Source organism: Balaenoptera musculus, chromosome 3 (assembly GCF_009873245.2).
Source record: "Balaenoptera musculus isolate JJ_BM4_2016_0621 chromosome 3, mBalMus1.pri.v3, whole genome shotgun sequence".
Classification (NCBI taxonomy): domain Eukaryota; kingdom Metazoa; phylum Chordata; class Mammalia; order Artiodactyla; family Balaenopteridae; genus Balaenoptera; species Balaenoptera musculus.
Genome location: NC_045787.1, coordinates 121965266 through 121987039, shown reverse-complemented (window position 1 = coordinate 121987039; position 21774 = coordinate 121965266). Strand labels below are relative to the sequence as shown.

The 21774-nt window shown below is 40.5% G+C and overlaps 1 protein-coding gene across 1 annotated transcript; it reads left to right on the top strand.

Annotated features, from left to right (window-relative positions):
• The first annotated feature begins 18475 nt into the window (after positions 1 to 18475).
• Positions 18476 to 19735, top strand: GPR151 (G protein-coupled receptor 151). The gene has a single exon (XM_036845833.1). The coding sequence runs from the start codon at positions 18476 to 18478 to the stop codon at positions 19733 to 19735; it is 1260 nt and encodes a 419-aa protein (XP_036701728.1).
• The last annotated feature ends 2039 nt before the right edge of the window (positions 19736 to 21774 follow it).

The window sequence follows — 21774 nt, the reverse complement described above, 5'->3', positions numbered from 1 at the left end:
CCTCCCCTCCTTTCCCCTTTGGTAATCGTGTTTGTATTCTATGTCTGTGGGTCTATTTCTGTTTTGTAAATAAGTTCATTTGTATCTTTTTTTTTTTTTTTTTTAGATTCCACATATAAGCGATATCATATGATATTTGTCTTTGGCCTACTTCAGTTAGTATGATAATCTCTAGGTCCATCCATGTTGCTGCAAGTGGGAAAAAACAAAAACAAAAAAACCCAAAACACTACCTTTAGAACAAACACCACAATCATTCTTTTCTCCATCAGCTGAACTAGTGTTTTGAGCTGTCCACAAGGGGCACTGCCTGCGCATCAGTAGTTCAGGTTAGGCAGCAGGCTTGGTAGAGTTGTGGAACTGCATGATTACATGAACATATTATTAAAAATGGATGGGAATTGGAAAAATTAAATTGCAGGTGGTGACCAGAAGCATAAGTCTCAAACAGAGCACAACTGATACAGCAATAGCCTTGATTAAGTAGGCCAAAATGAAATTAAAATGAAAACTCTTTGGCCTTAGTAGAGGCTTCATGACAATCAGCTGTGTTTGTTTATGAAAAACAAAAAAATTAAGACCTTGTCTGATTCCAAGAAACAGATTGAATATTAATTCTAGAGCCAAGTTATTATTGGGTAATTTATAATATTTATTAATTGCACCTTGAACAGAGCTCTGTCTCATCGTCCCCATAGGTCATCTCCACACACACCTCTGGCAAAAAAAGTCTCTTAAGCAATGGTATTGTACATAGCACACAGTAAGAAAGAGTGAATTCCTGTATGATGGAATCTAGTAGGATCCCATTTTAAATCACATACATGTATATAATTTATTTGTAAATTTGGATAAAGACATATATGGAAGGGTGTTCACCAAACCACTGAGTTATTTTTACAGTAAAGCAGGGCTGCTGTTGAGAGGGGACCCCAAGGAGGAGATATCTAGGTTCTGGTCAATATGATGGGAGAAATAACCACTTCAAATGAGAAAGAGAGACAGTGTTTATTACATTTGTCCTATTCACCAGGGGCCTCCCTTTGATAACTCATTACCTACTGTTACCATTATTGGAAAGAAAGCCTATTTTGGAGATAGGTTAATGAGTTGGAGTTCAAATGCCAAAGCCAGAGTACCTGGGTTCAAATTTTAGGCCTATCACTCACTAGCCATGTAAACTTGAATCCATTACTTCATGCAGTGGAATGCTCAAGATTGGGTGGGACAAGACCTTGAAATAGAAGACATGAAGAACTCAAAGCCTCAACGTGATTCAATTATTCATGTAATTCCTGTGCCCACATAACACAGGTAATGCAAACGACAGTAGCAAGATTTAAAGCCAATTCACTGATCTCCAGTGTCATTTGGCATTTATGCACAGGAATAGTTCTTTCTAAAAAATAATTGGCTGGTTCTGAGTAAAGAATATACCCAAGGATGTTGGGAAGGGCCTGGCTTAGATCAGTGACATGAGATTCTAAGGATGCCCCTTTCTCCCCAACCTATGCCCTGTCCCATACAACAATAAAAGAGAACACTCAAGCACCATTTTAAAGATGCAGATCAGGTGATAACACAGAGAGTTACTTATGACATAATAGAAAAAGAAAAAGCAAATTTACAATGGCATCTAGTGGTATCCTTTCAAAATTATATATGTGTATAAAATGTATTTGAAAGTATGCATATAGAGATATCTGGGAAGTATCATGTCTCTCCTTTCCATGCAGCCTTCCCTCAGAAACCCAGGAACACTCCTGCCTCTTAGCTTTTAAACCCTTTTCTGGACCTTGTCAGTGACTTATACCCCCTAGAGTTTCAGGGAGGTACCTCAACGGCCACAGCAGTAAAAGAGGGGGCCTCGGAAAATAGGACCATGATTCCACCCAACACTTGCTTCACACAGGACAGCTCCCCTTTTATCTGTCCAGTTATTGGACTTCTACCTACGATTTCATCTGAAAAAATATTTTCAACAGCTAAAGTAAGTGTGAACAACATTGGCCGTAACATTAACGTGGTACTTTCTTTACAACGTTTCCGATGATATAGTCTTATATAACATTACAGATGATCTTTTCACCAAAGTGCATGCTGTTTCCCCAGAGTTTCTTCAAAGACTTGACAGGCCCTTCCTACTTCCTTGATTCTCCCACAATTTCTAGACTATCTTCATACCTTGTGTTGAATGATTGAAGAGTTCTTTCACTAGGACATCCATCTTTAGGGGAGACTGTCAACTAACCAACACCCCACAAAATTCCATCAAAGACTAGGACTCAGTGGTCTACAAATCTCCATTGGCTCTGCCCATGACACCTGAAATCCTGTCTTACTATTATCTCCCACCCCAAAGACACCTCCTTTTCAGAAGCATTTCTTGAAGCTATCAACAACCATTCTTCAAATGACATTTGATACCAAGGAATTACCAAATACAATATTATGCTCAAAAGTAAAGTAACTACATGGGCCTGGGCTAAACTTAAACATCAGATACAGAAGAATAAAGAACTGGGCTGTCCAATTTGGAAACCATTAGCCACATGTGATTATTTCTACTTAAATAATTTAAATCAAATAAAATTTAAAATTCAGTCCCTAAGTTGTCCTAACCGCATTTCAAGTGTTGAATAGCCACATGTGGCTAGCGGCTCCCATATTGGACAACGCGGATACAGAACATTTCCATCGTCATACAAAGTTCTATACGACAACATTGATATAAAGGTCACCAAGTTTAACGTTTCATAAAGTGTTCTGAAGAACACTAGCCTGGTAAGATGCCATGGCTCTGGGTAAATTAATCTGGAAATTTCTGCATCCTAAACCCCCTGCTTTCCATATTACAATATTAATATTATAAAACTCCAAGACTGGGGTGCTCCAGGATTGTGACGAGTTACAGCGGGGATAAGGGAGGATGGGGGCGTCGGCTGCTTCTTCTAGATGCTAGGGAAGGCAGCTGAACCTGGATCCAAAACAGGTTCTTCATATCGACCAGGCGCAGAGGACAACGTCCGGCTGGAGGACTGCTCAGAGCACAGAAGGCCGGCCACCCTGTGCCTTTGGATTGCAGAATTTAACCCATTTACATGTAAGCTGTGTGGCTGACAGGGTCTTGGTGCTCTGGCCGGGTGTCAGGCCTGAGCCTCTGAGGTGGGAGAGCCGAGTTCAGGACACTGGAGCACCAGAGACTTCCCAGCCCCACATAATATCAATCGGTGAGAGCTCTCCCAGAGAACTCTGTCTCAGCACTAAGACCCAGCTCCACTCAACGACCAGCAACGTCCAGTGCTGGACACCCCATGCCAAACAACTAGCAAGACAGGAACACAACCCCACTCATTAGCAGAGAGGCTGCCTAAGATCATAATAAGTTCACAGACAACCCAAAACACACCACCAGACGCAGTCCTACCACTAGAAACACAAGATCCAGCCTCATCCACCAGAACACAGACACCAGTCCCCTCCACCAGGAAGCCTACACAACCCACTGAACCAACCTTACCCACTGGGGGCAGACACCAAAAACAACGGGAACTACAAACCTGCAGCCTGCGAAAAGGAGACCCCCAAAACAGTAAGTTAAGCAAAATGAGAAGACAGAGAAAAACACAGCAGATGAAGGAGCAAAGTAAAAACCCACCACACCAAACAAATGAAGAGGAAATAGGCAGTCTACCTGAAAAAGAATTCAGAGTAATGATAGTAAAGATGATCCAAAATCTTCAAAATAGAATGGAGAAAATACAAGAAATGTTTAACAAGGACCTAGAAGAACTAAAGAGCAAACAAACAATGATGAACAACACAACAAACGAAATTAAAAATTCTCTAGAAGGAATCAATAGCAGAATAACTGAGGCAGAAGAATGGATAAGTGATCTGGAAGATAAAATACTGGAAATAACTACCACAGAGCAGAATAAAGAAAAAAGAATGAAAAGAATTGAGGACAGCCTCAGAGACCTCTGGGACAACATTAAACACACCAACGTTCAAATTATAGAGGTCCCAGAAGAAGAGAAAAAGAAAGGAACTGAGAAAATATTTGAAGAGATTATAGTTGAAAACTTCCCTAATATGGGAAAGGAAATAGTCAGTCAAATCCAGGAAGCACAGAGAGTACCATACAGGATAAAACTAAGGAGAAACATGCCAAGACACATATTAATCAAACTATCAAAAATTAGATACAAAGAAAAAATATTAAAAGCAACAAGGGAAAAGCAACAAATAACATACAAGGAAATCCCCATAAGGTTAACAGCTGATCTTGCGGCAGAAATTGTGCAAGCCAAAAGGCAGTGGCAGGACTTATTTAAAGTGATGAAAGGGAAAAACCTACAACCAAGATTACTCTACCCAGCAAGGATCTCATTCAGATTCGACAGAGAAATTAATATCTTTAAAGAGAAGCAAAAGCTAAGAGAAGTTAACACCACCAAACCAGCTTTACAACAAATGCTAAAGGAACTTCTCTAGGCAGGAAACACAAGAGAAGGGAAAGACCTACAATAACAAACCCAAAACAATTAAGAAAATGGTAATAGGGCATACATATTAATAATTACCTTATATGTAAATGGATTAAATGCTCCAACCAGAAGACATAGACTGGCTGAATGGATACAAAAACAAGACCCTTATATATGTTGTCCACAAGACACCCACTTCAGACCTAGGGACACATACAGACTGAAAGTGAGGGGATGGAAAAAGATATTCCATGCAAATGGAAATCAAAAGAAAGCTGGAGTAGCAATTCTTATATCAAACAAAATAGGCTTTCAAATAAAGACTATTACAAGAGACAAAGAAGGACACTACATAATGATCCAGGGATCAATCCAAGAAGAAGATATAACAATTGTAAATGTTTGTATTTATAAATATTTATAAACATAAGGCAAATGCTAACAGCCATAGAAGGGGAAATAGACAGTAACACAATCATAGTAGGGGACTTTACCACCCCACTTTCACCAATGGACAGATCACCCAAAATGAAAATAAATAAAGAAACACAAACTTTAAATGACACACATTAAACAAGATGGATTTAATTGATATTTATAGGACATTCCAACCAAAAACAACAGAATACACTTTATTCGCAAGTGCTCGTGGAACCTTCTCCAGGATAGATCATATCTTGGGTCACAAATCAAGCCTTGGTACATTTAAGAAAATTGAAATCATATCAAGTATCTTTTACGACCACAACATTATGAGACTAGATATCAATTACAGGAAAAGATCTGTAAAAAATACAAACACATGGAGGCTAAACAACACACTACTTAATAACCAAGAGGTCACTGAAGAAATCAAAGAGGAAATCAAAAAATACCTAGAAACAAATGACATTGAAAACACGACAACCCAAAACCTATGGGATGCAGCAAAAGCAGTTCTAAGAGGGAAGTTTATAGAAATACAATCCTACCTTAAGAAACAAGAAACATCTCAAATAAACAACCTAACCTTACACCTAAAGCAATTAGAGAAAGAAGAACAAAAACACCCCAAAGGTAGCAGAAGGAAAGAAATCATAAAGATCAGATCAGAAATAAATGAAAAAGAAATGAAGGAAACGATAGCAAAGATCAATAAAACTAAAAGCTGGTTCGTTGAGAAGATAAACAAAATTGATAAAACATTAGCCAGACTCATCAAGAAAAAAAGGGAGAAGACTCAAATCAATAGAATTAGAAATGAAAAGGGAGAAGTGACAACTGACACTGCAGAAATACAGAGGATCATGAGAGATTACTACAAGCAACTATATGTCAATAAAATGGACAACCTGGAAGAAATGGACAAATTCTTAGAAAAGCACAACCTTCCAAGACTGAGCCAGGAAGAAATAGAAAATATGAACATACCAATCACAAGCATTGAAATTGAAACTGTGATTAAAAATCTTCCAACAAACAAAAGCCCAGGACCAGATGGCTTCACAGGCAAATTCTATCAAACATGTAGAGAAGAGCTTAACACCTATCCTTCTCAAACTCTTCCAAAATATAGCAGAGGGAAGAACACTCCCAAACTCATTCTACGAGGCCACCATAACCCTGATACCAAAACCAGACAAAGATGTCACAAAGAAAGAAAACTACAGGCCAATATCACTGATGAAGATAAATGCAAAAATCCTCAACAAAATACTAGCAAACAGAATCCAACAGCACATTAAAAGGCTCATACACCATGATCAAGTGGGGTTTATGCCAGGAATGCAAGGATTCTTCAATATACACAAATCAATCAATGTGATACACCATATTAACAAATAGAAGGAGAAAAACCATATGATCATCTCAATAGATGCATAAAAATCTTTTGACAAAATTCAACACCCATGTATGATAAAAACCCCCCAGAAAGTAGGCATACAGGGAATTTACCTCAACATAATAAAGGCCATATATGACAAATCCATAGCCAACATCGTTCTCAAGGGTGAAAAACTGAAACCATTTCCACTAAGATCAGGAACAAGACAAGGTTGCCCACTCTCACCACTATTATTCAACATAGTTTTGGAAGTTTTAGCCACAGCAAACAGAGAAGAAAAAAAAGGAATCCAAATCGGAAAAGAAGTAAAGCTGTCACTGTTTGCAGATGACATGATACTATACATAGGGAATCGTAAAGATGCTACCAGAAAACTACTAGAGCTAATCAATGAATTTGGTAAAGTAGCAGGATACAAAATTAATACACAGAAATCTCTTGCATTGCTATACACTAATGTTGAAAAATCTGAAAGAGAAATTAAGGAAACACTTTCGTTTACCACTGCAACAAAAAGAATAAAATACCTAGGAATAAACCTACCTAAGAAGAGAAAAGACCTATATGCAGAAAACTATAAGACACTGATGAAAGAAAGTAAAGATGATACAAATAGATGGAGAGATATACCATGTTCTTGGATTGGAAGAATCAACACCGTGAAAATGACTAAACTACCCAAAGCTATCTCTACAGATCCAGTGCAATCCTTATCAAACTACCAGTGGCATTTTTCACAAAACTAGAACAAAAAATTTCACAGTTTGTGTGGAAACACAACAGACCCTGAATAGCCAAAGCAATCTTGAGAAAGAAAAATGGAACTGGAGGAGTCTGGCCCCCTGACTTCAGACTACACTACAAAGCTACAGTAAGCAAGACAGTATAGTACTGTCACCAAAACAGAAATATAGATCAATGGAACAGGATAGAAAGCCCAGAGATAAACCCACAAACATATGGTCACCTTATCTTGATAAAGGAGGCAAGAATATACAGTGGAGAAAAGATAGCCCCTTCAATAAGTGGTGCTGGGAAAACTGGACAGCTACATGTAAAAGAATGCAATTAGAACACTCCCTAACACCATACACAAAAACAAACTAAAAATGGATTAAAGACCTAAATGTAAGGCCAGGCACTATAAAACTCTTAGAGGAAAACATAGGCACGACACTCTATGACATAAATCACAGCAAGATCTTTTTTGACCCACCTCCTAGAGAAATGGAAATAAAAACAAAAATAAACAAATGGAACCTAATGAAACTTAAAAGCTTTTGCACAGCAAAGGAAAACATAAACAAGACGAAAAGACAACCTTCAGAATAGGAGAAAATATTTGCAAATGAAGCAACTGACAAAGGATTAATCTCCAAAATTTACAAGCAGCTCATGCAGCTCAACATCAAAATAACAAACCCAATCCAAAAAATGGGCAGAAGACCTAAACTGTCATTTCTCCAGAGAAGATATGCAGATTGCCAACAAACACCTGAAAGGATGCTCAACATCACTAGTCATAAGAGAAATGCAAATCACAACTACAATGGGGAATCACCTCACACCAGTCAGAATGGCCATTGTCAAAAAATCTACAAACAATAAATGCTGGAGAGGGTGTGGAGAAAAGGGAACCCTCTTGCACTGTTGGTGGGAATGTAAGTTGATACAGCCACTATGGAGAACAGTATGGAGGTTCCCTAAAAAACTAAAAGTAGAATGGCCATACGACCCAGCAATCCCACTACTGGGCATATACCCTGAGAAAACCATAATTCAAAAAGAGTCATGTACCAAAATGTTCACTGCAGCACTGTTTACTAATAGCCAGGACATGGAAGCAACCTAAGTGTTGATCAACAGATGAATGGATAAAGAAGATGTGGCACATATATACAATGGAATATTACTCAGCCATAAAAAGAAAGGAAATTGAGTTATTTGTAGTGAGGTGGATGGACCTAGAGTCTGTCATACAGAGTGAAGTAAGTCAGAAAGAGAAAAACAAATACTGTATGCTAACACATATATATGGAATCTAAAAAAAAAAAAAGTTCTGAAGAACCTAGGGGCAGGACAGGAATAAAGACACAGACATAGAGAATGGACTTGAGGACACGGGAGGGGGAAGGATAAGCTGCGACAAAGTGAGAGAGTGGCATGGACATATATATACTACCAAATGTAAAATAGAGAGCTAGTGGGAAGCAGCTGCATAGCACAGGGTGATCAGCTCCGTGCTTTGTGACCACCTAGAGGGGTGGGATAGGGAGGGTGGGAGGGAGACGCAAGAGGGAGGAGATATAGGGATATATGTATATGTACAGCTGATTCACTTTGTTGTAAAGCAGAAACTAACACACCATTGTAAAGAAATTATACTGCAATAAAGATGTTAAAAAAAAAAAAAGCTAGAAACAGTAAATGCTGGAAAGGGTGTGGTGAAAAGGGAACCCTCTTGCACTGTTGGTGGGAATGTAAATTGATACAGCCACTATGGAGAACAGTAAGGAAGTTCCTTAAAAAACTAAAAATAGAACTACCATACGACCCAGCAATCCCACTACTGGGCATATACCCTGAGAAAACCATAATTCAAAAAGAGTCATGTGCCACAATGTTCATTGCAACACTATTTACTAATAGCCAGGACATGGAAGCAACCTAAGTGTCGATCAACAGATGAATGGATAAAGAAGATGTGGCACATATATACAATGGAATATTACTCAGCCATAAAAAGAAAGGAAATTGAGTTATTTGTAGTGAGGTGGATAGACCTAGAGTCTGTCATACAGAGTGAAGCAAGTCAGAAAGAGAAAAACAAATACTGTATGCTAACGCATATATATGGAATCTAAAGGAAAAAAAAGGTTCTGAAGATCCTAGGGCCGGGACAGGAATAAAGACACAGATGTAGAGAATGGACTTGAGGACACGGGGAGGGGGAAATGTAAGCTGGGACAAAGTGAGAGAGTGGCATGGACATATATACACTACCAAATGTAAAATAGATAGCTAGTGGGAAGCAGCTGCATAACACAGGGAGATCAGCTCCGTGCTTTGTGACCACCTAGAGGGGTGGGATAGGGAAGGTGGGAGGGAGACACAAGAGGGAGAGGATATGGGATATATGTATACGTATAGCTGAAACCGTTGTTATACCGCAGAAACTAACACACCATTGTAAAGCAATTATACTCCAATAAAGATGTTAAAAAAAAAAAAACAAAACTCCAAGACTCATGCTCTAGCATGAAACAGATCTGAGTTTGAATCCCAGCTCTGCCACTGATTTAACAATGTGAACTTGAGCAAGTTCCTTCACTTTGTTTGTTTGTTTGTTTGTTTGTTTTATTGGAGTATATCTGCTTTATAATGCTGTGTTAATATCTGCTGTACAACGAAGTGAATCAGCTATATGTATACATATATCTCCTCCCCCTTGAACCTCCCTCCCATCCCCCCATCCCACCCATCTAGGTCATCACAGAGCACCCAGCTGAGCTCCCTGTGCTATACAGCAGGTTCCCACTAGCTATCTATTTTGCACAGGGTAGTGTATATGTGTCAATCCTAATCTCCCAATTCATCCCACCCTAGTTTCTTCATTTGATAAATGGGAACAGAACTCCTTAGTATTGTCATGAGAATGAAATGAGATAATACATGTAAAACTTAACAAAGTGCTTCACAAATAGTAAAGTCTCAACAAATGTAAGCTTTGGTTATTATTTTTTATTTGATTATATATTTTTTAAAGTGCGAGAAGTCCTATTTAACACAGCATATACCAAATTTACTACCACCAAACTTTTTTAGACTACATGGAGGAGAGAATAATAACTTCCCCAAAGACGTCTATTCCTAATCCCAGGAACCTGTGAATATTTACCTTACATGACCAAAGGAACTTTGCAGATATGATTAAGGTAAGGATTTGGAGATGGAGAAATTATCCTGGATTATTCGGTGGGCCCAGTGTGATCACAAAGGTCCTTTATATAAGGAGGAAGTGGTAGGGTCACAAGCCAGAGGCAGAGAAGGATATGCGATGAAAACAGAAGTTAGAGAAAGAGAGAGAGAAAGATGAAGATGATATGCTGCTGGCTTTGCAGATGAAGGAAAGGGGCCAGGAGCCAAGAACTGTGGGTGGCCTCTAGAAGCTGGAAAAGACAAGGAAATGGAGTCTCCCCTAAAGCCTCCAGAAAGAATGCAGCCCAGCTGTGACCTTTATTTGAGGACTCTCAATCTCCAGGACTATTGCATGTGTTGTTTCAAGCTGGTAAATTCATGATAATTTCAATAGCAGCAACAAGAAACTAAAACAGAATACCTGAAAACATCTTTCAATATACTGATGTCCCACTGGGAGCCTGATCTGGTGGGAAGAAATGGAACCAGCATCAGGAATCCAGGGTCTCTCTCAGTTCAGTAACTAACAAGTTTTGTAACTACCAGAAAGTCAAAACCTCTGGGGTGCTTCAGTTTCTTCTACAAAATGATGACATTATCACCTCTTTTACCTAATATTAAAATTTTTTATGAAGGTAAACATTATAGACATTACAAGAATAAATCAAACTTCCATATTTCAACTTCTCAATTACAACTACTGAATAAGGGGTAAAATAATGCATACAGTGGAAAGTTTTAAACTTTTAGAAGAATTTCCTGAACTTTCAACAAGGATTTGTGAGGGATCGAAAAGTGTGAAAAGGTTTTGTTTTAATGTACTCGGCAGAAAAGCTGATTGACAATGTTTTGTACCCAGGTTGAAACATTTGCAATCAAATTCAACCCCTCCTTCCCCTCCATCCAAACATCTTTTCTTTCCAGGATTTGGAATATGATATTATTGAGGATTTAAAACAATTTTTTTTAAACTTTTTTCCCTCCCAAGAGTAAACATGAAGGGCAAGACCTACAGACACAAGAGCTGCCTCTCCCATTTTAAAAAGGAGGGCAAAGTCGGGGACTTGGGGATGGTGGTGTACTCTCGTTTCTAATAGGCCCCCGGGAAACTGCGTTAGCGTGAGATCTCCGAACACAGCGCATTCCCTCCCCAGCCCGTCTAGTCCTGGGATGTCTGAGACATGTGCAATGATGCCACACCACCTGCTGGATTCAGTAGTCATGGAAACAACTCTAGGCAGTGCTGAAGAGAGCATCACATCTACAGTAGCTACTTAGGATGGGCAAGAATGTGAAAAGAGTAAAATACCAAAAACCACTGAATTGTACATTCAGTGGGTGAAGCGTATGGTATGTGAATTATATCTCAATAAAGCTCTTTTTTAAAAAAAAAAAAGTGTGAAAAAAATTCACTGTACAAGGTGGATATAGCAATAAATTTTTGATTTTTTTTTAACAACTAGATTTTCCTCTAAATGATGGGACATATCATTCAGTAAGAACCCACAGCAAACTGTACCCTGCAAAAACATGCATCCAAAGCATGATTTTAACCATTCTGGGCCCATATATATATGTTAGTCCTTTACTTGCTGTTCTCCTAGGACTATGGCCTCTACAAAAAGCAGACTGTCATCTTCACTGTGGTGAAATCAACCCTGAGACAGTTCTCTCTAGGGTCATTTTGGACAATCAGCGCCTCTCATTACATTACAACAAAAATCAGAGCTTCAATTACAATTTGCATTCTAACAATGTAAAAAGCAAACAAACTCTTGCAATGAAAAAAACAACAGAAAAGAAAATACATCATCATATTAACCACAGCTGTGTTTTGATTGGACAAGAAATTTGTTTTTTTCAAGAAAAGAAAGTTTAAGTTCTACATAAGCTGGTGCAATGCAGCTACCTTATGTTCTCACCAACCTCTTGCTTTCCAAAGAGGCTTCGCATCTACATCCAAATTTTATCCTCCATAAAGTCAAAACACAAGTTATTAACAAAGGCAAAAAACCCAGCAGGAAAAAGTCCAAAACAGTATGAAGAACAAAAAGCATCCACCTAGCAGCTGAGATTCCTGGATCCCATCTGGTGCCCAGCTACCGAGGAACCAAGTGACCTAGAACAGGTCACTTACACTTTCTGAGCATCTGTCTCCCAATCTGGAAAATGAAGTTGTGACACAGACAATCCAAAAGGGTCCCTTGCAGATCTAACGGTCTCATTTTGTAAGGAAGGGTTCAGATCTCCTGACTCCCAGTCTGTGGAATGTGAAATAGACAGGATGGCCATCCAGTGTGGAAACGTGTGCTAACACATAATAAATGGTTATTGATGTTAAATAACACGGCAAGATAATGATCTATGTTTCCAGACCTGATGCCCGCTTTGTAACTAACAGCACAATCCATCTACTTCCATCATCTTCCCCACGGTGGACTTAAGAGCTACCTAACCAACAGCAGAAGCAGGAGGGAGAGGGAAGGGGCTGTCTTGTAGGAGCGGCCACTCAGACCCAGCCAGACCTACCCAACACTTTCCTTAGAGATGGAGCTTCACTCAGCTTTGCACCCGCAGCCTGGAACGACACTCCAAGACACCGGACACGAAATACTGGGACAGGTCTCTCAGGAAGGCCGCACAGCAAAAGATGCTCCACAAAAACAAGGAACTGTGGTCCAAAAAGCAGCACCGTCAGAGGACTGGAGAAAGGAAGCTTCAGCAAAGCAAGACGGTTGTCAAAGAAGGAACCGCCAACTGTGTATTACTGACCTTGGGAGTGGGAGCGCAGGGTGGTAAAGCGCGTGCACATCTGAGAGCTGCGTTCTCTACTGCCCTCAGAGACGGAACTGAGCATGCTCTATAAGCCAACAAAGTGCAGCTGGTCAAGAAGCCCCACCTGACCCACTCTGCTCCTCCTTGAGCTTCGCCTGCAACCTTCAGAACCTGAACACCCACAGGTGGAAGGAGGTTACTCTCAGAACCCGAAAGCCAGCCATGCTAACTTCTCTGATGAGAAGCAGCTGTTTACTGGTGTGTTCGCTCCAGGCGCCCCTCGTGCAGGCATCATTAGCTGATATCTTGCAGCACAGTCATTGCAACTTCTTGTTTGTTCACCTCTCCAACTACATGGTAACTCCTCTAGAAAAGGGGCCCTTCTACCACAGTGGGTTCCCAGGGGTTGGCATTGTGTTTGGCCCAGGGGAAGTGGCTCAGCAAATATTCACTGAAAGAAAAATACACGAGATCTGGGTTAGTGCCCCGGGAGCCTGGGTGGGTGAGCCAGGCACATGCCTGTTTGAGGCGTTGGAGACAGGTACTTCCAGGGGTGGGGTGGCCCGAGAGCGAGAGGAAACCGAGGGATCCCCTTCTTCTCTCTCCACTGACGGATTTAGAGCCCCTACTTCTCTTCCAGGACTCATGGAACATCTCCCCTCCAGAAATCAAGGGTCTAGGGCCTTTGGTTGCCTCCTAGGACCAAGGAATCCCAGACTCTAATTCCACACCCCACACCTGCTTCACATAAGGTCCAAGCTCTGATCTTAGGCCCTCAGCTTCTCTCCTGGACCCAGGCATCATCCAGGCTTCCAATTCCCATTCAGGACTGGGGGACCCAAGGTACCCATTTCACCTCCAGGACTGAGGGATCCCAGACAGCCAGCTCACACTCTAGACCCAGGAATCCCATATACCTATATAGCTGGGATCCTCTCTTGGACTCAGGTGTCAGAAGCACCCAGCTCCTCTTAGACCCAGGGTGTTCCAGGTTCCCAACTTACCGCCTAGACCAAGGTATATCAGATCCCCAGCTCCTGTCCTACACTCACAATGCCAGGTCCCCAGAAAAGAAGAAAAGAAAAAAGAAAAATACACGGGCTTTATATTCCCAGTGCCAAAGGGCTCAATACATGCTTGTTGAAGTGACCAATTTCATAATCACAATGCTTAGAGAACAGTGAGTATCCCACAACGTCCTTAATGGGGCAGGACAGCACACAGCTTATGAACACCAGCTCTGGAACCCCGACTTGGGGCTCAGACCCATGGGGGTCTCTATACCAACTCTCTCATCTACTAGCTGTGTGATCTACATTCTCTCATCTACTAGCTGTGTGATCTATAGCACAGAAGTTGGCACTGAGGACTCACTCAATAAATGATTGTTTTCATTATCTCCCCTTCCCTGTAACTGAGCTATAGGATAAACTTTACCTAGTTAACTCTAGTTTAAGAGCTCACACCTAGTTCCGCTTTTATCAGAAGCCACTTAACAATCTTGGCCACTAATTTGCTTTGCCTGGGTTCTTTTGAGGATTAAGTTGTCTGAGGTCCCTTGTAAATTAAAAAAAAAAAAAAAAAAGGAGGTCTATGGCTCAGATTTTCCATTGTTTTGTTACTGTTTGTCAGTTTCCGAGGGTTACCTCTTGGCATCATCACTGTGGGTGGCGTCCCTGTCAGGGAAAGGAAAAGTAGCCTGGAACCCAGCTGAGGTATTTGGGTGTGACGGCTGCCCTGTTGCTAGTGTCTTAGCAGGAGTGTGGAAGCAGAGGGGGAAGGCTCTGATGAAAGCCCATTTCCAAGCTGGGGAAGCCAGGCAACAGGGGCAGCAAGTTCTGAACCCCAGCATTCTGGGTCTCCCTTCTCCCCACTGCCCTTTCCCACCTAGTTCTGTCCTTTGGCTTCATCCTTCTAGGTCACAATCTCTCCCTGGTTCCATATACATATTTTAATCACAGTTTCAGAATGGAATATCCCCTCATACTGGAGGTTACTCAGCATTCTAAGAGCAAAAACATCTGCGCTTTACCTTTTCTCCATCCCAAATAACTCTTAAAAAAAAAACAAAACAGTTTTATTGAGGTATGATTTACGTACCATAAAAATCACTCGTTTTCAGTGTACAATTCAAGGTTTTCAGTACATTTACAGAGCTCTATAACCATCCCCACGATCCCAATTGAGAACATTTTCCTCACCCCAAAAAAGGTCCTTTGTGCCCATTTGCAGTCACTCCCATTTCCCACCCCTAGCTCCAGGGAACCACTATTCTACTTTCCATCTCTATAGATTTGCCTTTTCTGGACGTTTCATATAAATGGAATCTCACAATACATCATCTTTGCGTCTGGCTTCTTTCAACTGGCATAGTATTTGTGAGGTTCCTCCATGTTGTAGTATTTATTCCTTTATATTGCTAAATAGTAGTCCATTGTATGAATACATCCGTTTCTTTATCCATTCACCAACTGGTGGATAGTTGAGTTCTTTCCAGCATTTTGGGGTGAGGGTAAGGGGTTGTTTCCAGTTTTCATCCCAAACACTCTCAGTCTTTTTTCTGTATTGTCCTTCTCCATCCACCTCACCTGTATCATCTTCCCCCAGGATCCCTTCTATCAAGTAAGAAAGGGGGGGCTTCCTTGGTGGCACAGTGGTTGAGAATCTGCCTGCCAGTGCAGGGGACACGGGTTCGAGCCCTGGTCTGGGAAGATCCCACATGCCGCGGAGCAACTAGGCCCGTGAGCCACAACTACTGAGCCTGCGCGTCTGGAGCCTGTGCTCCGCAACAAGAGAGGCCGTGACAGTGAGAGGCCCGCGCACCGCAATGAAGAGTGGCCCCCGCTTGCCGCAACTAGAGAAAGCCCTCGCACAGAAACGAAGACCCAACACAGCCAAAAATAAAAAATATAAAAATAAATAAATAAATAAAAGATTACTATAAAAAAAAAAAATCTCAGTGTGTAGACACTTACTACATACAAGTTCATTTCATCTGATGCAATATTGTGGGAATTTATAGAAAAAAATAAAAAATAAAAAATAAGAAAGGGTCAACTCCCCAAAATAAATAAAAATAAGGAAACCTAACAAATGTCCACCGCGCATATAATTTAATCCTGTATTTTAAATGAATATGCTATCAAGAAAGATCAAAATAACTTGAATTCATAATGTAAATAAGAAAAATTCATATGATGTAATTCTTCTTTTAGGTTGGCTAAGTTACACTTATCCTTTAAATGGAAATGATGTTAAAACAAAGAGCAGATACAAGCTACATATTACATTTGTCAAATACCTAGATGCACAAGGGCTGATATATCAAAAGATAAACGGAAACTTGGATTGGGTAATGAGGGTTGCCAAAGGAGAGAATTCCTTTTTGCTACAAGCACATAGTCTCATTTTGATTTTTATATCTAATGATAATCCAGGAAGAAAACTCAAAAATTCATTTCCAATTCTCAAATCGTTCAGAAAACAATACGTATGTTTATGTGTGTATATATATACAAGTAAGTGTGTGTGTGTGTAGAGAGAGTGTGCGCACAAACTGTTAATAATTAGAAAATCAGAATGAAGTGTATAGGATAATTCTTTGTACTATTCTTGCTTTTTTTTTTCCTATAAGTTTGCAATTATTTCAAAACAAAAAGTTAGAATCAAACTTTCATGCTGTTAAAACCTCCTTGAATCATTTAGCTTTTTGTCTTCTGTATCTTCAGGAGCTTTGAGCATGCCAAGTTTATAAGCCCTAATGTAAAGTAGCATTTGTTTTCTGGTCCTGAACTCATCTCTTCCACATACATCAGGTAGGACTGGCTCTGCTGTAGCCTATAATTCACAAAACATTCATTTGCTCTAAGTAGCACTTAACGTGTTTCTCTGCATACTGCCCCCCACCACTGTTTGCCTTCCTAGAAGATGGTGTGGGCCTCTTCACCCTCAAAAGTGGTTCTATTGAGGCTTAAGGATATTTCATTGTCCACAGCACTAACTCGGGGTTACTGTGAATTGCTGGGACAAGACATTACCCCCGTTTACTGTTTCATAGATACAGCTACTTCCTGCAGGGAAAGGGAAAGAAAACAGAAAAGGTAACCCAGCACCACAGACAGCTTTCCTAATATTCACTACGTTTTTATTGAGTCAATACTTATTTGTTGAGTTCTGGGTCTTTGGGGAGATTTTAAATGTCATCCTTAGTTTCCAGAGAAAAACTGGTGAAAGCAGAGTTAGAACCAGAACCCAGTCGTCGGACTCTGAGCTCAGCACACTTTCCATTATATGACACTACGCATTTCTGATTCAGCACAGAGTAGGACACAAAATCCTTTCAATTCCACAAACCCTTTTCCCTGAACAATTCCAGCTCCTCTGACCTCCTCCAGAGTATCCTTCCACTGCCCATTATAAAATTTCAAGACTGGTTCTAGAATCATTTTATCCAAGAATTTTCTCTTTTCCCAACTTTAAAATGTCATTTTCTTTAAAATCTCGTAAATGTCTTCTGCATAGAAATTATTTTCCTTTTATTTCACTTGTCAGTAAATCCTTTAGGAATTCTCTCTGAAAAGAAGCCTAATTCATCATTTGGTTGCTTTAATCACCATCACTTGTTTAAAAGTCTTATTAGTATGTAAACTCGTTCTAATGCAGTGCTCCAAAATACGTCTAAAAAATTCGCAATAGACTAAACTTAGAGTAACCCATAATTAGATTTTTTTAATAGGACTTCTTACCAGCAGCTTTTTTTCATTATCTAGCTCTGTGTGATTGACCTCAGCCAGCCGTTGATGGGGCTGAAGTGGTGGTGAGGGTTTAGTAAAAGAAGAGGAAGCTCATCCCTGCAGAGGGGAGGGGAGAGCAGTGTTGGTTCTTCCTTTAAAACAGTGTGGTTCCCCCAACCCACATCATCATCATCCCCTGGGAACTTGTTAGAAATGCAAATTTTAGGGCCCTACCCCAGACCTGCTGGATCAAGCCATGCAGGTGATTCTGACATGTGCCTAAGTGCAAAGGACTCGGTTATTCAGATGTGGTGTTTGCTGTATTACAGACGGAGGTCTAGCTTTAGAAACAGCTAGTTGAAAGTAATTGCCTTGACTGGCTCTAGTGACCCCCCCCCCCGCAGGAACATCACTCACGTACATGTACGTTCTCCTCATTTATCACTGATGGGTATATTGGGGAGTTTTTTACTCCAAAGAGCTGACAATCTGATTAGACTTGCTGATGAGCAGCAGCTATACTCTCCTGCTGCTTGTCACTCAGTGCAGGCAAGAAACAGCACACGCAGCAGACAAGAGCTTAGCAGTCAAACTTCTTCCACAGTCTGCAAGGGGAGGGTCCAGAGGTGTCATTTGACACTGACGATGACGTATTTACCTCTTACACAAAAGAGCCAAGGCAGAAAGACAAATAGAAGCTAACTTCTGCAAGTAGAAGCTGGATGGAAAGGGGAATGCTGACAGCTGCCTTGGCAGACTCCAACTCCAGCACCATGAACGGGTCCTTTGCTCACCTCCACTTTGCCGGCGGGTACCTGCCCTCTGACTCCAAGGACTGGAGGACCATAGTCCCAGCTCTCTTGGTGGCTGTCTGCCTGGTGGGCTTCGTGGGGAATCTGTGTGTGATTGGCATCCTCCTCCACAGTGCTTGGAAAGGAAAGCCATCCATGATCCACTCCCTGATTCTGAATCTCAGCCTGGCTGATCTCTCTCTCCTGATGTTTTCTGCACCTGTCCGAGCTACAGCATACTCCAGAGGTGTTTGGGATCTAGGCTGGTTTGTCTGCAAATCCTCTGACTGGTTCATCCACACGTGCATGGCAGCCAAGAGCCTGACGATCATTGCAGTGGCCAAAGTATGCTTCATGTACGCATGTGACCCAGCCAAGCAAGAAAATATCCACAACTGCACCATCTGGTCGGTGCTGGCAGCCATCTGGGCTGTGGCTAGCCTGCTACCCCTGCCAGAATGGTTCTTTAGCACCACCAGGCATCACGCAGGTGTGGAAATGTGCCTCATGGATGTACCCGCTATGGCCGAAGAGTTCATGTCCATGTTTGGTAAGCTCTACCCTCTCCTGGTATTTTGCCTTCCGTTATTCTTTGCCGGCTTTTATTTCTGGAGAGCTTATGGGCGATGTCAGAAACGAGGAACTAAGACTCAAAATCTCAGGAGCCAGATGCGCTCAAAGCAACTCACAGTGATGTTGCTGAGCATTGCCATCACCTCCGCTATTCTGTGGCTCCCTGAATGGATAGCGTGGCTGTGGATGTGGCACCTGAAGGCTGGAGGCCCGGCCCCACCGCAAGGTTTTATAGCCCTGTCTCAAGTCCTAATGTTTTCCATCTCTTCAGCAAATCCTCTCATTTTTCTAGTGATGTCAGAGGAGTTCAAGGAAGGCTTAAAAGGCTTATGGAAATGGATGATAACCAAAAAACATCCAACTGCTTCAGAGTCTCAGGAAACACCCGCTGGTAACTCACAGGTCCTTCGTGACAATGTTCCATCTCCAGAATCCCCATCATCCATCCCAGAGAAAGAGAAAACTGGCTCTCCCTCATCCAGCAAAGAGAAAACCGAGCAGGCAGAGATTCCCATCCTCCCTGATGTAGAGCAGTTTTGGCATGAGAGAGACACAGTCCCTTGTGTACAGGACAATGACCCTATCCCCTGGGAACACGAAGATCAAGAGACAGGAGGTGGTGATAAATAGTTTCAAAGCAAAACAAATTGCGATTACTGTTATTTATTTGTAATGCTGCTTATCAATATTGTTGACTTTGCCATATGAAACGTAATAAAATTACCATTAGGAATTACAAAAATGCTTCGCAGTCTGCATTTCCAAAATGTGCAATTTGGTAAGTAGGACACCATATTAGAAGTAATAACTATGTTATAACCTGGTTATCCAGAGAATTAACTGTGTTGTTTGAAGATGTTTCTGTCACAAGTGATTAGAAAGGCCAGCTGTTTTGTCACATGTCCACAATGGCTGTTTTACTGGGTAGTCCTTAGGACCAGCCGTGTACTGGCTGGAGTGGAGCTTATCTGTCAAAGGTTCAATCTCTTTACATTTAGTTTCTTCCTGAACCTGCTAACTCTAACTTCACTTATCAAACCTTATTGCACATAACCAGAGCTCAAAATCTACTTCTACTTGAGATTTTTAACACATAAATTTTAATGAGTTATCTTCATTTGCTTAAGAAATGTTCATTTACTTGATGAAAATCCATACAGAATTTCCATGACTGAAGGTTGAAGAATAAGGAACATCACCTTATTCCAACTCTGGGCTAATTTCAAACCATGGCTTATTTTGGCTAAGTTTAAGTAAATTCAGACTTTGCCTTATACTAAAATCTGCTTCACTGATCTCTTTAAAGCACCTCTGTGAGTCTTCAGTTTCTAAGTCTGGGGATTTTAGCAGCCTATCATGATATTCTATATTCTGATTTTGAGAAAGAACTTAAAAACCACCCTTAATTCTCTTCCAATTAACTCCTCTTCCAAAGAGTAGCAGGAGACAATCTTCTACAAGCTGAAATCAATGTTTCTCCCAACATCTTCTTTCTCTCAAGATAAACTATAAGCTATGTTAACCATATCATTATGGTTAATGATAAAGGTATTAACTGGTGAATGTAACCCTCAAATATTAAGATGGTGATCTTTCTTGTTAAATGAGCATTAAACATAGCCCTAACAATGAACCCTGCCCAACTTTTAAAATACCTCAGGGTTTTTAAGTTACAAAGACTATCAAGAGTAACTAAAGGGGGGGGGGAGTGGGGAAAAAGAGAGAGAGGAAGAAAGGGAGGGAGGAAGAGAGAAAGAGAGAGAGAGTTAGCATGGAAAAGAGAAAATTCAATGGACACAAGACAGAGAATCTGGCTAATAGAAGACAAGGCAATGCAGAAAAAGCAATAAAGTTAAATTTTGTGTTCCCAAACATATTACCAGTATAATTTGAATAACAAGCAATAACTTCAATTTACAGCATGGTAAAGCATACCCAATAAAACAATGATGATGATAACATTTCTTCCCCTATTAAATATAATAAAGACAATTATCCATGATTCTTGGTTACTCTAATGGAATTCTGGGATATTTTCACTGAGGGGTTCTCTCTGAAAACACAAACAAACAAAAAACTGCATTTAGGGCAAGCAGTGGAGAAAATATAAAAATATGCTGTGGATGGAATTTTTTTTTAATGTATAGTCTGTGGGTTTTTTGGTTTGTCCTTTATAAATGGTCATAATTTGCTTTTTTAACACAGAAGGTAAGGCTTTTTGCCTTGGTTCATAACATATTTCATTTTAAGGCTCACAAGAGCACATAAAGTACAGTTAACCCAAGTACCTAAAATACTGTCTTGTGAGACAATAGCTATATAATTGGATTACCTTTAAAACTGTGATGAACTATTTGAATTAAAGATTTTTATGTTCATTATCTATAGTAAATGTAGGATGTAAGCTTTCACTGTGTGACATTTTAACTTGTAATCAAATAAAAACAATTGTTTTACTTCAGATAGTTTTGGAGACTTAAAGCTTTGTCTTGAATGCTGCTTTCGAAATCATCATTGCACAAGGGGGCTTTACAGGGAGGTCAGACCTTAACACTTGCACAGGTATCAGAGCACAACGAACCATGTATTTTTAAAGAGCTTGCTGATAAGCTCCATATCAAAATGAAAATATTGAAACACAATGTAATTAAAATGACCCTGTCATTAAG